The 15,848-nt window shown below is 40.0% G+C and overlaps 1 protein-coding gene across 1 annotated transcript in view; it reads left to right on the forward strand.

Annotated features, from left to right (window-relative positions):
* The window catches only part of LOC147611175 (uncharacterized), a 13,865-nt gene extending 8,117 nt beyond the window's left edge, over positions 1–5,748 (forward strand). The window contains exon 3 of the mRNA XM_086785349.1: positions 5,692–5,748. Within this exon, the coding sequence (XP_086641475.1) occupies positions 5,692–5,748 (57 nt within the window). The remainder of the gene's footprint in view (positions 1–5,691) is intronic.
* The last annotated feature ends 10,100 nt before the right edge of the window (positions 5,749–15,848 follow it).

The following is a 15,848-nucleotide window of genomic DNA, read 5'->3' on the forward strand; positions in this document are numbered from 1 at the left end:
GGATTTGGTTCTAGATTTGTTTTTGTATTTGAATGGATTTTATTTTTTCATTATTTTCTTATAATCTCCCTTTGCTAAATACAAAAAAGTTCATGATTGTTATTAATGTATAGTTTCATTATGTTTTATGCAGACATGTCATTAAATATCTTAAAGTTTACTTATGACAATAATAAATTGTCAGATACTGTCTTCTTTGAGGAGATGCCACATTTAGGCTTTTTTAGATCCCAACCAAAATGGGAAGTGCTTGGATTTGATGGGTGGGATGATGTTAATCCTTGGTATATATATATAGTTTTGGACCCTCATAGACTAGATGACAATCTCAAGCTCCTCTTAATCAAAGAAGCATTGGGATTACTAGATGGCTTTTACATTATGGGTAGTTGATGTAGGAGCTCTGAGGAAAAGCGTTTCATTTTTGGTGAAATTCTTAAGTGCATTCCATTAAGGAAGTTGGTAAAGATAATGTAATAAGCTTTTAGATTATTGATGGGCATTTGTTTCTCTCTCTCTCTCTCTCTCTCTCTCTCTCTCTATTTGTTTGTCTTTCTCTCGCTTTGTCCCATAAAATCATGTGATACACAAATAGTTATTGTTACATTTTATTGTGTTTTTGGATTAGAAAAATAGAGAGATTTAAGTTTATTATTTTATTGGGTTGTAATGCTAGATGTATTTTTATATGGAAAGGAAGGGTGACTTTACACATATTTCTTTTTTAATGGTGTGTCTAGCTCCTACCCGTCGGAGACGGGTCACGACACTAGTCAACAATAGCAGTGGAAGCGTAGGAGGCAGCACAATCCAGCAACGACATCCATTAGATCATCATTTGCAATAAACATGGCGGCCTTAACACAAAGATAAGGTTCAAATTTTTTAAAAGGAAAAATCCTAAGGTTTAAAAACCTTATTCTCCTCTAAGAGGCTATTCACATGGAAGTAAGAGGCTTTGATTTTATGGGCCTCATGTGCATGCATTCATATGCATCTTTGAAAAAAATACTTATTGATGTTTGATTCATGATAAGTCATGGATGCAAAAGATCTCATCATGCATATTATGTGCTTCCCTATCATCATCAACTTGGGTATTACTAAATTCCATCAAATTATTTGTGTCTAACCATGAGTCGAACGTGATTATAAAAAGCAAACAAATGAGCATACTAATGTTTATGTGTGTGAAAAATAAGTGTACAATTTATGTAAAAACGTTGCAACCAAAGTGTGCAGGGACAAGAAATGAAGTGCCAGAGTCAAAAGGCAAGAGTGAAAGACCATGAGCCGAACCACCATCACTAAGCAACATTGAACTACTAACCACTACCCTAACCTAAATCATATGTTATAAAAGCCACCAAATAGAAAAATTGATATGCAAATGTAAAATATAGATTTCTTGGTTATGAGTTCTTTGATTATTATGAAAAAAAATTAGCACTCATTATGATTAGTATTGCATTTGGAGAGAGATTATGCCCATGGAGATTTGGAGTTTATGGTGCTGCCCTTAAAAGCTTGTATAAAGGCTATGGAGTCTTCGGTGTCATCAAGGAGAAGCTGCCAAGGCAATTTGTGAAGGTATTTTGGTGTTTTTGCCTTTAATTTGGTGTTTGAGCATGGAAGAATGCTCGTATTTGAAAAGGGTTGCCATGTTGGGATTTGTGTATCCCATGAATCTTGTGTGGAGGTGTGTCTGTCAAATGGTGGCAAGAAAAAGATGAACTCGAAGGGAAGTTCATGTGTGTGCATCAAGAAGAGGATGCACTTGTGGATGTTGCTCAAGGAGATGAGCAAAGTTGTGAAAGCTATGGGAACTTTCACAATGGTTTATGCACCTTGGTTTCTTGAGAGAAACCACTTTGAAGAAGCACCCTTGAAGATGGTGTGTGGGATGAAGCATACACATCATGGAGCTCATAGAGGCCATGTTAATGGCTATGTGAAGAACCTCATGCAAAAGGTTAAGGAGGCAAAGTTTAATGTGGCAAGGAGGGCTGCAATTTGGAGCTCACGAGAATGGCCATACTGAGGGCTACTATTATGGCACCTTGGTTTGGAGACCTTAAAGAAGCATGTGTAGCAACAAAGAAGTTGCGAAAGAACAAGATTGTAGGAAGAAGGGCTGGCAGATGGAGCTTTATCAAAACATGTAAAAGAAGCTCTTGAACATGAAGTAAGGTGAGCAGCAGATAGTAGGATAGAAGAAGATGATGACCAAGCATACAAGGTCACCATGGAAGCTGCAGTAGCACAGCAAAGGGAAGGAAGAAAATAAAAATAAAAAAAACAGGATAAAAGCCGCCATAAAAGCTTCAAAGCTTTAGCTATGGCGGCCTGCTGAAACTAAATAGGAGCAAAGCACATTAAAGATCTTTGTGAACCTGCAACAGAGCATTGCAGCTGGTGATGCAACAACCTGGCTGTTGTTGATGTAACCCCAATGTGGAGGAAGCGTAAAAGAAAGCCATGTCGCTGTAGAGAAAGAGTGGGTATGGGTGGCTGCCTTCTCTACGTTTTCACTAACAGCATAAAAAAAAGGAAGCTGGCGCGCAAGTTAAAGCAATCAAGAACCAGCAAGTGCAGCATTGATGCACATGATAGCAGCGCAGTATGAAGGAGCAAGTTGAGGGCAACAGAGTCGCAGACTCGTACATAGATGAAGAGGCTACGAGGAAGAAGAAGACCTTGTGGCCTGAGCACGCTCGGCACATTCAATGCGCGTGCAGAGCATTTCAGAGAAAAGGAAGCTTTAATTTATTTTTATTTTTTTCTAAGGTTCATAGCCACGCGGCAATTGGGAGGACGAAAAGGAAAGGATAAGGCTTTAAAATATATATATATTTTAGTGTAAAAAATCCCTCCTTAAGAGATAGTTCATAGCACATGTCTCCCTCTACACCATGGAAGTCAAAGTCATGAAGATGTCAAGGATGTATGGTGCCCATGATTTGACATGGAATGGCCATGTAAGCTACACATTGTATTTTGTTTGTATCTCTCTCCTACGCCCTAAAATAGCAAAAAAATATCAGCTTTGGTGGCAAAAACCGTGGATGTTGATCATTAATTTATTGAGACGGGTGCCCTGCCCTTGCTTGCATGCATAAAAAGGATTGTATTTCTCACCCAACTTGTAAGGGTCCCCTGCCTGAGTCCAAGGGTACTCAAAATGGATGTATTGTTGTGTGTGTTGAGTTGTGCACACATAGCCATTGCACTTTATGGGTGGTTCCTTCTCCCGGGCACATGGGTGTACAGATGGTTCCGCCAAAGCAAAATGGTACTCAAAACGAGCTTGAGGTGTCTAGATTTGCTAGACACATGCACACGCACTTGTTGAACACTCCAATTTGCATTGAGGGGGAGTGTCGAGATTGGCAATGCCAAATTGGTTGGGGGTGAGAAGTGAGTTGATTAAATTGATTGGAAAGATTGTATGCACACACCCAAGTTTACATTGAGGAGGGGTGTTGAAATGCGCAATGTAAAATGAATGGGTTATTTGGTTGAGTGTGTGAAAGCACCCTAGAGGTACAAGATATTGTGGCAAGATAAGAATGCCACATGTAATATTGAATGGTGTATGAGTGTTGACCAAAAGAATTGGAAAAGGGAGTGGATGTGTAAAGTGGGATAAGGCTAGAGGGCCTATATCATTGTATGGTTCATTTGTGATATGCAATAGATTTGAGTATTGAGTGTGCAATCTCTCTCTCTCTCTCTCTCTCTCTCTCTCTCTCTCTTGGAGTTATTAGTGTGGTTTAATCCACCTTAATTATGTTGCTGAATATATGTTTATCACCATGATCAATCCCATTTTTGGATTGTTAACAAACTGACAATAAGTCGGTTTCTTAGACTTTTGAGTGGAAGCTTGTGTAATCTAATCGATAAATTTTCATTAGTAGGTAGCTGTCATTACTAGGTCTGCCAGATGTTTTAATCCAGGAAAAGCTTTACACATGTGGAACCTTTTGAAAAGTAGAAGCTACCCAAGAATTGAGCATAGATCATACCTAATGATCGCCCATGGAGTGGTAACTTTTTAAATATTACCTAACGGATATCCACCTGCCTTTTTTTTAAAAAGGACGATTTTATATTATATTAGGAGAGCAAAAAACAAAAGGGAAAATCATCCATTACATCATGCTTTTTACCAAAGAAGCATAACTTCTGCACCAAACCAAAACCCAATCTATTCAACCTACTCTTTAAGGCCGAGCATGCCTTGGATATAATCTGCCAGTTTTGAATCTTTCCTCATTGCCTCATTAGATCAACTTCCTCATTGGAGAGACACTTTGTCCTTCTCAAGGGAGGTCTGTTGGATGCTTCTGATTCAGTTCTAGAAGTCATCTTTGACTCTAGATAATTGAAGCATCTCATCAGTATCATGTATAGTGTACTAAGCATTGCACGTCTTGAACCCTCCTTTGATTTTCATTTTTATCTACATAGACCTAGTTCTAGAAATCATCTTTGGCTCTAGATAATTGAAGCATCTCATCTATATAATGCATAGTGTATTGAGCATTGCACATCTTGAATCCTGCTTTGATTGTCATTTTTATCTGCATATAAACAAATCCTTGCTTCGATATTGTTGCATGCTAATTTTTTATTTGTTAAATAACCACTTATTTCTGTACAACTACACTATCCATAAGGCTATTCCATAGTGTTAAAAGGAGCAACCAATATGTGCTCCAAGCATCAATCCTTTCTAGGTAAGGTCCCTGATTGTCATTTTTATCTACATAAACAAATCCTTGCTTAGATATTGTTGCATGCTAATTTTTTATTTGTTAAATAACCACTCATTTCTGTACAACCACACTATCCATAAGGCTATTCCATAGTGTTGAGGAGCAACCAACATGTGCTCCAAGTAACAATTCTTTCCAGGTAAGGTCCCTGACTAGGACCGGGACACCTACCATGTTAGACATGGCTTGAAAACTTTTTTGAGTGAACCTTGCATGAATTCTTCTCACTATGGGCTGAAAGAAAATGTTAATTTCAAGCAAAAGTTTACTTCATTTATTTCTCCAATCACATCATTTGAAAACAATAATTCAAAACCTCTTTTGCTTACTTTCAACAGAGGATGCATACCTATAATGAATCTGTCCTTTTCCAAAAACTTTGTCACCTCTCTAGGATTAATTAAGGACCTAATCCATAACCTCAAAAAATCAAATTTATATTCAATATACTCATCCAATTCCTCTGTTTTTCAGGCCAAGAATCTTCAGCCATAAGGTTGCTGCATCTCTTTCCTTGCAAAATTGAGCTTTGAAAGCTGTTTCTAACTAATCAAGATCCTGCTGAACGTGTCTATCCAAGCTATTAAACTACTCCTTAGCTTCTTTCCTCAATCCTAAAATCAAGGTAGTATTCCTATCTACTGGTGTATCTTTGTTGTCTTCCCCTTCCTCTCCAAAGAACAAAGGAATCCCCAAATAGGTAGGTATATATTTGTGCTCCATAATACATACTTCTTCACACAACCTATACCTGATTCAGAGCCCTCCTCCATGGGGGCAATAACTAGCTAGCACTACAAGAAGGCTAGATGAGATCATGTATATAAGACACCACCTCCAAATACCAAACAAATAACACCCACATTGAAGGTCTTAGTTTACCTCTCTTTAGATCCTTTTCCTGTTTCAGACAGCTCTTGCTCCAAATGCTTCAGCTTTAGGTAGCTATGAATTTGACAGTATTTGACTCAAGCATCTTCAGTTTTGACTGTTTTTTTATCCAAACAGTTTCAGATCCGATAGTTTTTTATCAGTCTAGTCTTACTCCACATAAACAGCTTTTGATTTGAACAGTTTTTTATCTGAACGGCTTTAGAGATAGCTTCTCTCCTGACATTCCCTTATTTGGACAACTTTTTCCTGAGTTTTCCTACTTCAATTAATTGTAATTTAGACAACACTAATCTAGATGTCTTCTACTTCAATCAACACTCAACTCTTGATCTGACAACTTCTGATCCAAACTATATAACTCCAATCAGTTATGATTCCGACTAGCTCTTGATCCGAACAGTGTTAAATCTGGCAACTTCTGACCTGCATACTTATGAGAAAATGGAAAGCTTCATGTAGCTAACTGTATAAGGGGATAGGGTCAAACTAATCTAGCAAAAGAAAACATGATTGTCCTTTGACTTCCACACTCTCACTAATTGATAACCTGCACCTACAAGAATTTCACTCTCTAGACTCTCTTCTCACATTGAACTACTCTTCTCTTTCCCTCTATCTGACACCTTTCAAAACTAACTCCACTCATAAAGATAACCAACAAAAAAATCACAGGTGTAACGTGCCCATCTTCAATAACAATATACATCCATTTAATAGATGAATATATGGTCTCTTTTATAGTGTAAAAATCATCAATTTTAATAATTGATGATTTTTACACTATATATATAAAAATCATCAATCGCAGGTGTAACGTGCCCATCTTCAATAACAATATATATCCATTTAATAGATGAATATATGGTCTCTTCTATAGTGTAAAAATCATCAATTTTAATAATTGATCTATTTCCACTTGGAATATTAAAATTTTGAGTCCAAATTTGGAATCTACGTGTGATTTTGCCCTAATATAGGATTTACAGCACCACCGAAAATGGACACTAGAATAACCCTCTGCGTAAATTTTTCATATTTTTAGTTAAAGTATGGTAGCTTCCGACTTTAATAAATGCATGTCTGGGTGTCTGACAAACCGACTGAACTCCTACAACTAGGGAGACACCTCAAGCAATTTCACTGAAAAAAAAATTCACAGCTGCCACACCGGACGCACTGGCACGCATATCAAGGTCGGTGTCCCAAAAAAGGGATCCCTACCCTAGAAAGATGTTGTACACATACCCGGGCACCCATACACGACCGCGTAAGGACCAAAAGACGATCGCCCTAGCGCGTGGTCCCCACTAGCTGCCATGTGGACACTCATGCGACGACTGCCCCGGAAGGTACATGCATACCTCGCCTTTGGCCCATGTACAAGCACCATCCCTTTCCCCAAACTCATGTAGCCACCACAGAGTGGTGTACTTTCATCGTACACCGTCCTTTCTACCCCGCTTTGCTCTCTCTTTCCCTGCACCCGTACTAGCCCCTATATAAACTCGGTACTCCTCCGTTGGCTAATACCTGATAGACCCTAAGCGGAGACTATACCCGACAACCCTCTACGCCCTATACCTGACAAGCCTCTACAGCCCATCTCCTAGCAAGCCCTTTTCAGCCCATCTCCAAGTAGGTTCTGTAGATCATTTTTTCAACATCCCACCCTTATGTTTTGGAGAGGGTGTCCTACACTGTTCTTCCCTCCCTCCCCCCCCGGTGAATAGACTTAAGAGGGAACTCCCGATCTCCACCCTCTGGTTCAGTTTCTAGCCTTGCCCCCAACCTAAGAACACTCTACTTTTTGCCCCCCCCCCTCCCATTTGCAGTGACTTAAGCACACTTTGGCTCTTAGAAGTGGTTCCCAGGTGAGAGTTTTATGCTCATAAAGTGAGCAAACAAACTCCGATTCACAATCTGACTGAAGCATTGAGTTCACGGCAATGCAAGCTATGAGAAGGTGGATAGAACGGTTCCTCCTCTAAGATGCCAAAATACCACCTCGGGAAGCATGCATAACGACGGCCCTAGAGGGAATGCCCTAGATACCGCCCAAACTCTCTCCTTGGGAGTCCCACAATGAACGAATGGCTAAGTTAGCTTAATAATCATTTAAAAAGAGGTTTTTTTTATTAACCTTTAATGTTAGCATTAATTAAGTAAGAAAGAGGGTGCTACTTTTCCTTGCTTTGAAAATACCAAAATTCTTGTGAAATTATTACTTTCTCAATCAAGAAGATGATGTGGTTTCTTGTATCCTATGGTTTAGTTAAGAACCTGTGCTGTTATCTTGATTAAGTCAAAGTACAGGGACATCTTCTCCTCACCTTGATGCTAACCCCATTCCTATGCTTGTGTATCTGGGCGGCGACATTAGCGAGGCTCGGAGTCAGCCCAAGGTATTCCTCCTACCATTGGGAAGTTGGAACTCACCGGTTTGGGCGAGTATTATTAATGCTGCCTAGTTATGTGGGCCGAGGCTAGTGTGGTAAATAAGCCCACCCTAGCACGTAGACATCCCTCCGAGAGGAGAAGCGGCATGATCAAGCAACGGAGCTGAGAGGGTGACATGCCGCTTGAGTCCTCGCTAGTTACTAACAACGAGGTGGATGCTCCTGTAGGGATTGCATGAGGCTGGAAGGCCGAATTCTAAATAATCGACGGAATAAAATAAGCCAGACTCGTATATAAACTTTATATCGTGAACACACTTATGAACAAGCCTCAAGAGGGTGTACTCCGACGAAGAAATTGTCTGACAAAATATGAGAAAAATTACAATAAAGGAGCCTCCTTAGAATAGGATGCACTCCCACTATAGGCTAACACTAGAAAAAATGCAACAAAGTTCGAGACCCTAAAGACTGAAATAATCCATCAAAACTTAAATAAAGAGAATAAACATGTACATCAAGAGAATAGAGATATCTCCACAAAACTTGAATAGATTCATTAAGAGAATAAACATGTACATCATTGTGAATATTTCTAAACTTCCAAGCAAACACAAGAATACTTTACGTCAAGCTAATGCATGTTTAAAGTGTAAGAAATTGAGCCATAAAGTTCTTAAATATCCGAATTGGGTGAATACCAAGCTGCCTACCCATAATAATTAGAGACCTCACAACTAGGCACATGCTCCTTCTATTTGGAACCAAGGATCTCCTCATCATTAAAATAGGAAAAATTCTTGAGGGTGGTTTAATACTCAACCAGTTGTGCCTAAGGATGATGTTTATCGAACAAGAAGAAGATGAGGAAAATGGCCAAATTCATGCAGCCACCATAGAGCACTAAGGGCAGAATAGACAATTTTTAGTTATTTAATGGTCTTTTGAGGCATTTTATGCATGTAGAAATGACCCTAGTGAGTTGGGGAGGTAGACCATAAGCACCACTAAAGATTTGGAAATTTTGGAAAAAAGAAATTTTTAAAAAAATCGAGAGTACGTGCGTACGCTTAGGAAGGTCCGATCGTGGTAATTTTTAAACTTTTTGGGATGGTACGTCCGTATGCCTAGGTTGGTACACTTGTATGCTTAGGAAGATATGGCTGTTTACAAAACATTTTGGGGACGGTATGCCCGCACGCTTAGGTTACTACAGCCGTGGCAAAAAATGAAATTTTTTCGGGATGGTACACCCGTATGCTTAGGTTGGTACACCCGTATGCTTAGGTTGGTATAGAGATACGCTTAGGAAGGTACGACTGTGGTAAAAAATTTCAAGACGATTCGTCAGTACGCTCAGGTCTATATATAGCGAATAGAGATTGATCATGATTCTATACAAAATCATAATTTTGCATAAACAACAATGATTATAGCACTGAGCAGAAGCATACGCATATATGAATAGGGATTGAAACAAGAATACATATGAATCATGAAAATGAAATCCCTAGACTTTGGAGTCATAAAGATAAATGTTAATAAAAAAAGTTCAAACTATAAATGAAATCCTAAATCCTAATTCCTACAAGAGTCGAACCAAGAATCAAGAGTCAAGACTTATCATCATCTTGACCCTTAGCCAGTTCCATATCATCATCTTCATACTCAGTATCATCATCCTCATCCTCATCACTGCTAGTGCCACTCCCAGAAGACTTTGCAAAAGCCCCGTAGGATTTGTACTTTTAGGGAACCCAAAATTTATATGCTTTAAAATTCACATTTCATATGTATGAAAAATTGCCACGTTTCATACACGTTTCCTACCTAAAAATGAAATGTGTTTCATTGCAATTGTGATCCCACGCCTCGTATTCACACAACCATTCCCTCTACTTCATTCCCAATCAGCCAAACCAATCCCACCCTGACCTGCCACATCCACTTTCTTCACACACGAGGGATGGTGCTCAAAGGCATCAAGTGACTCAACAATGGACGAGCATAGGACAATGAGGGACTAGTAGGCTAAGCATCTCTCACATGCAAGAGATAACATCGCCCCACTCCTAGCCCACATGTTTAAACATGCTCTATGCGAGGGTTTCCTAGTTACACAGACCACAAACACCATCACACCCATTCTTAAGTCTAGTGACCCTCTAGATCCTAGCAACTACCACACCATCATGATTGGCCATACAATGGTCAAACTTTATGGATCAGTAGATGGGGTCTCCAACTCTGTGGAATTTTGACAGAAGTTTGAAAATTTTCACCCACATAGGTTTTGTATGTGATGTTTGTGGGTGCAAGTGTTGTGACACTCCCCTTCTTCGAGCTTGTGCTAAGCTCGGAATGTCAGGTTGTGACGCACGGGGAGGTGGTGCAAGGGTGGGGGGTCGGAATAGATCCGTTTTGATAGAGAAGGTATGTAAGTGTGCTCGTGGCATCTATCCACGTTGGGGTGCATGTATGGAGGGGCCCCACTAGATGAGGGCTCTTCAAAAATCATTTCGCCCTCACAGCCAAACGTGTGGCATGGCCAACCACATGTGAATAAGCAATTGCTGGGGTGCCACCGAATGGAATGGAGGCACTTGGAGCATGTAACTATGACCAAAAGGTTTCCATGGTGTGCGGGGAAGTTTAGAAAAGCTTCAACGATGCACACGCGGTCCTAAAATATAAGTTTTGGCTCTCTTTTGTGCCTTGCATGATGTGAACGCACCCTTAAGGTATAGATTTGAACATTGTATCCATTTTTTTTATTAAATCCCTTGTTTTCTAGTATTGTTGTATCATTCAAGTGGTTGTGTTAACGAACAATGTGTAAGGTCTCTAATTAAAGAACTTGTTTATATATGTTACACATCGTATTAGGACTAATTAGAAAACAAAATTGATGTGTGAGTTGAGTGGAAAGTAGGACGATGGAATGCTCTGAGACGCCATCATCCTATGGATGGGTGGACCCAATTAGTCGGGTAGCTTTCCAACACAATTAATTAAAAGCCCTACATTAGGTAAGTCCCTGGGCAAAACCTACTCTAGAGGATTAGACCAGTGGGGCGGTCTATGCTTCGTGTAGATGGCAAAAAAAACGTTGTTTCTAGGAATCAAGAATAGAGGTTGCCCAAGTTAAGGTCAATCACTCTATGGGTAATTTGATTTTAAGAGTCATTTAGGAGATCATGCTCCCCCTAGAGAATAGAACTAGGTCTTACCTATTAGTTGTATCCTTACATCTTTACACGATTGAGGTGTTGACAAGTAGGAAATTTTTCTTTTAGACTTAGTAGACTATCTTAAAGTTTCTCCTTTTTAGGTTGGGGAACCTTACAATTGGTAAGCTGATCTTAGTTCCTAGAATTTGTTATTTTATGTTGTGTTCGATTGTATGTTTTACCTAAAATAAATATTGATTTAAAAAAAAAGAATACCTTACTAGTACAATTTGAATTAGTGATTGAATGAATGTAGGAAGGGGGAGACACTTACTCAAGATTCCTCGTCTTGCAGTGCATCTTCTAGACAGCTTGTCGCTCTTTGAATTTTGAATTCCATGATACGATGGTACAGATACTCGAGAAGTTGTCCCTCCCTCATCCCTCTCAGTGGGGTAGAGATTACTTTTGGAATCATGGGTCCGAGGTACTTTATCATCCAAGAAGATTGAATTGGGAACCTCACCATCGATTTAAAGCGGGTTCATTGGATCAAGAAGCTGAAGATGGTCTACTTATTCTAGTTCATGGGTACTCTCAGACCTTGCAACTATGTGACCATAGACAGGAACCGTATACCACAGAACCACTAGGTATATGATCAAGCGATGCAAGTCGTACCCGCTCTGCTGACAGAGGAGCTATTATGGAACCCAATACAATCCAGAGTCTACCTCCCCTACCTTCAGTCTTCCGTATCTTAGAAACCACAGTGGAACCCCCATATTTCACCTATGTGGACCGCTTGAGTCTTACATCTTAGTTAAGCCTAGGAGTCTCTTTTATGATGAATAAAGACTAATTACATTAGTCTCAAATCCTTGAAATAAATCTTGTCCTTGTAATTATTTGGATTGAGAAATAAGTGATTTCAAGGTTTTACTTTTAAAATCATGAGTGTAGTGTAAAGTATGAATCTCATGATCCTAACTTTAATCCTGCAATCATGGCTAGGAGGACGATTAGCCTCCTCTCCCCTGTTGAGATATCGAGCTCATCTAGTGAGGCGATGGACATTGATGACCCGCCTGGGGGATAGGCCCCACACTTACACCACTGGCATGGTTGGTGAGATCATGGGTGATATGCGGCCAGTGGGATGACAGGCTGTGTGTGACAGCCATCCTAGAGACTGGCATAGTTATAGTGCCAGCTCATTTAGTTGGGTTCACACTATAGAGAACCCTAGTATGTATTTGGTTGAGTACCTTTTCATATTGGGTGTACTCTTATCTTTGTATATGGTGTGTTGAATGTTGTGTGAAGAAGAAGATTTTCAGCCTCTCACCTTGTGTGTTCTCTTTTAGGGTTTTGTGAGTGTGTGTGTGCTTGCAAGAGCTCAAGCTCTCTTCTCCCCTGCATCTTTTCATGGTATTAGATCCTGGTTCATGCTAAGGGATGAGCTGCAAGCAAGAGAAGCACACGAAACGGTACGAGGATAAGAGCTTCATCTACTCTTTCCTATTTGTGTTGGCGAGACTACACCCTTGTCGGGAGCTCTACGCGAGGCACTAGCAAACGATCTCTTATTGAGGAGCTTTCTTCGTGGGAGTAAAGCTATAGGGCAACTATATTGTCTTATCGGATAAAAATTTTTGACCGAAAATGTGTTTCGGACGTGTTAGGACCTCTGTTTTTCGAAAAGCAAGCGATTTTGAACACTGCGGGTAAGTCATCTCGATTCTATGCAGAACTCTGTTTTAAGAACTGCAGGAAGACAGATTGGTTGTGCAGACATTGTGTGTGCTGCAAGGAGGTCAAACAATTGCCATTGGGTGTATGTATGCATATTGAGATCACTGGTTGTGACATTTGAGTGTAATACAGTACCGCTACAGAAAATACAGCAGTTTGTGTGCAAGACAAAACAAAGTGCTATTTCTGGTAAATTTGTGTGTCTGGCAAGATGTCAAATGATGGCATAAACCAGATTGTTGCGCTGAGAAGCTTGACAAGAACAACTTCCATGCTTGGAGGTTCAGGATGACAAATTTCCTAATGGGACAGGGTTACTGGGACTACATAGAAGGTGAGCAAGCATGAAGAGGCACCAGAGATACCGGAGATCAATTCGACTGCTACAGATGTGAAAGAGTTCAAGGATTGGAACCAAGGAGCCAAAAAAGTTATGTATTGGCTCTCTATCCGTATACATGACACCATGATTGGGCACATAAAGGATGCCAAGTCCCCCAAGGAGGCGTGGGACACCTTGGTAAAACTCTACCAAGGCACACGAAAGATACAGTTGAAGAATGAACTTCATACTGTGGAGAAAAAGACTATGTCTTTGAATGACTATGCATTGAAGATCAAGGGTATTGTGGAATCCCTTGCATCTATTAGTGTTTCAGTAAATGATAAGATGGAAGTCTGTCTACGTGGTCTCGGACCACAATACAAGGCATTCAAGACGTCTATTCAGACTCGAAAAAACATTCCCAATTTCATAGATTTGATGTCTATGTTGATCATAGAAGAGAAAAGCTTAGGTGAAGACCAATAGTCTTCATCACAAAACAAAAACAGTTCAGAGCAACAGACCTTCTACACAAGTTCAAGAAGAGGACGAGATAGAGGAGGCCGTGGACACGGCCAAGGAGGTGGCCGAACAGGTAATCAGAATTATGGCCAGCAACAACAACAACAGTCCCAGACATCACAACAATGACAACACACAGGTGGAAGAGGCCAATTCAAAGGTAGGGAGAGTTAAAGAGGTCGTGGAAATTAGCAAAGATAGTATAATGATAACGTGGATGCTTTTATTGTGGTAAGCCAGGACATGTGCAGGCAGATTGTTATAAGAAGCAGGCTGACATGCAAAATGAAAAATTACAGCAAAACAACTATGCATCCTCGAGTAGAAACAATGAGGATAATGAAAGGTTGTTTGTTATGCAGCATGTCGTTAATGCCATGTCTGAAAATGTTGAAGCAGCACATAAAGATGATGTATGGTACGTTGATTCAGGTGCTTCGAACCACATGACAAGTCATGGGGAGTGGTTCAAGGAGATGAAAAAACCTTGAAAGACCAAGTTTTGTGGAAACAGGGGATGACACTACTCATCCAATTGCCCATGTTGGAGATGTGCGCCATTGTCTATGCAGGATGGCAAAGTGAAGTACGTTGCAGATGTACTTCATGTTCTGAACATAACAAAGAATCTAGTTTCAGTTAGCCAGATGATTGAGCAGGGTTTGCAGGTTGTTCGGTTTAATCCTGATGGTTGTTATGTTGAAGACTTTAAAGACAAGTGCAGGTTGGTCGCAAAAGGCAACAAAGTGGGCAGAATGTTTACATTGAATGTAAACATGCCTGAAGTGAGTGCTGTAATATTTGCAAATAGTTCAAGAATTGTTGCGGACACAGACATTTGGCATAAAAGAATTGGACATGTGAATGTGTAGAGAATGAAGTCTATGCAGACTAAAGGAATTGTGACAAGGCTGCCAAAGTTTAAAGTTACAGGTATGCAAAAAATATGTGAAGCATGCCAATTTGGAAAGCAAACAAAGCATGTATTTTCACGTGACAGAAATATGAGCAGAAATGCACTAGATGTTGTGCATTCAGATGTATGGGGTCCTATGAAGACCATGTCTATGGGAGGCTGCAGGTATTATGTAACATTTATTGATGACCACACAAGGAAAGTGTGGGTATACTTCATGAAGGAGAAGAGTGAGGTATTCACTCATTTTTAGAATTTCAGAGTTATGGTTGAAAAGCAAACATGGAAACATGTAAAGTGCCTAAGGTCAAATGGAGGGGGAGAGTACTTCAATGAGTTCTCTGAATTTTTGCAGAAGAATGGTATTCAGAGACAGTTTACATGTAGATACACTTCGCAGCAAAATGGAGTTGCTGAGCATAAAAACAGGCACATTGCTGAGATTGCGCAAGCATTGATGGGAGAGAAGAATATGCCGTATAGCTATTGGACTGAGGCTGTTTCTACAGCAATTTACATCATGAACAGGACTCCAACTGCAGCCATACATGATGTAATTCCAGAGGAGAGGTTTACTGGCAGAAAACTTGATTTGTCTCATCTGAAAGTCTATGGATGCATTGCATATGTGCATGTGTCAGATGAGTTGAGAACTAAGCTAGATCTAAAAGTTGAAAAATATGTGTTTATTGGGTATTCCCTTGAGCAAAAGGGATACAGGTGTTATAACCCTACTACACGTGAATTGAGGGTAAGCAGGGATATTGTTTTTGACGAGATGAGCAACTGGTATACTGCTGAAAAAGAAGCTCTTGGGACTGATGTGAGTGGAAATGTGGTTGCACAGAATACAAGTCAGCAATCACAGTCTTTGAGTGGACCAGGAGAGTCCTTATCTAGTGGTTCAGTTGTTGATAGAACATGGAGTGGCAGGCTGCGTCATAATACCAGTCCTGCAAATGTGATTAGTACATCACATAAAGGCAAAGAGAAAGTGGTTGAGTCCCTTAGTATGCCTGACATTTTTGCAGGGCATTCTCATGTTGATGGAGAGTCTAGTGGCTCAGAGATGAGTCTTGATGAGGATCT

Source organism: Cibotium barometz, chromosome 48, assembly GCF_041138505.1.
Source record: "Cibotium barometz isolate CiBa-2024 chromosome 48, ASM4113850v1, whole genome shotgun sequence".
NCBI lineage: Eukaryota > Viridiplantae > Streptophyta > Polypodiopsida > Cyatheales > Cibotiaceae > Cibotium > Cibotium barometz.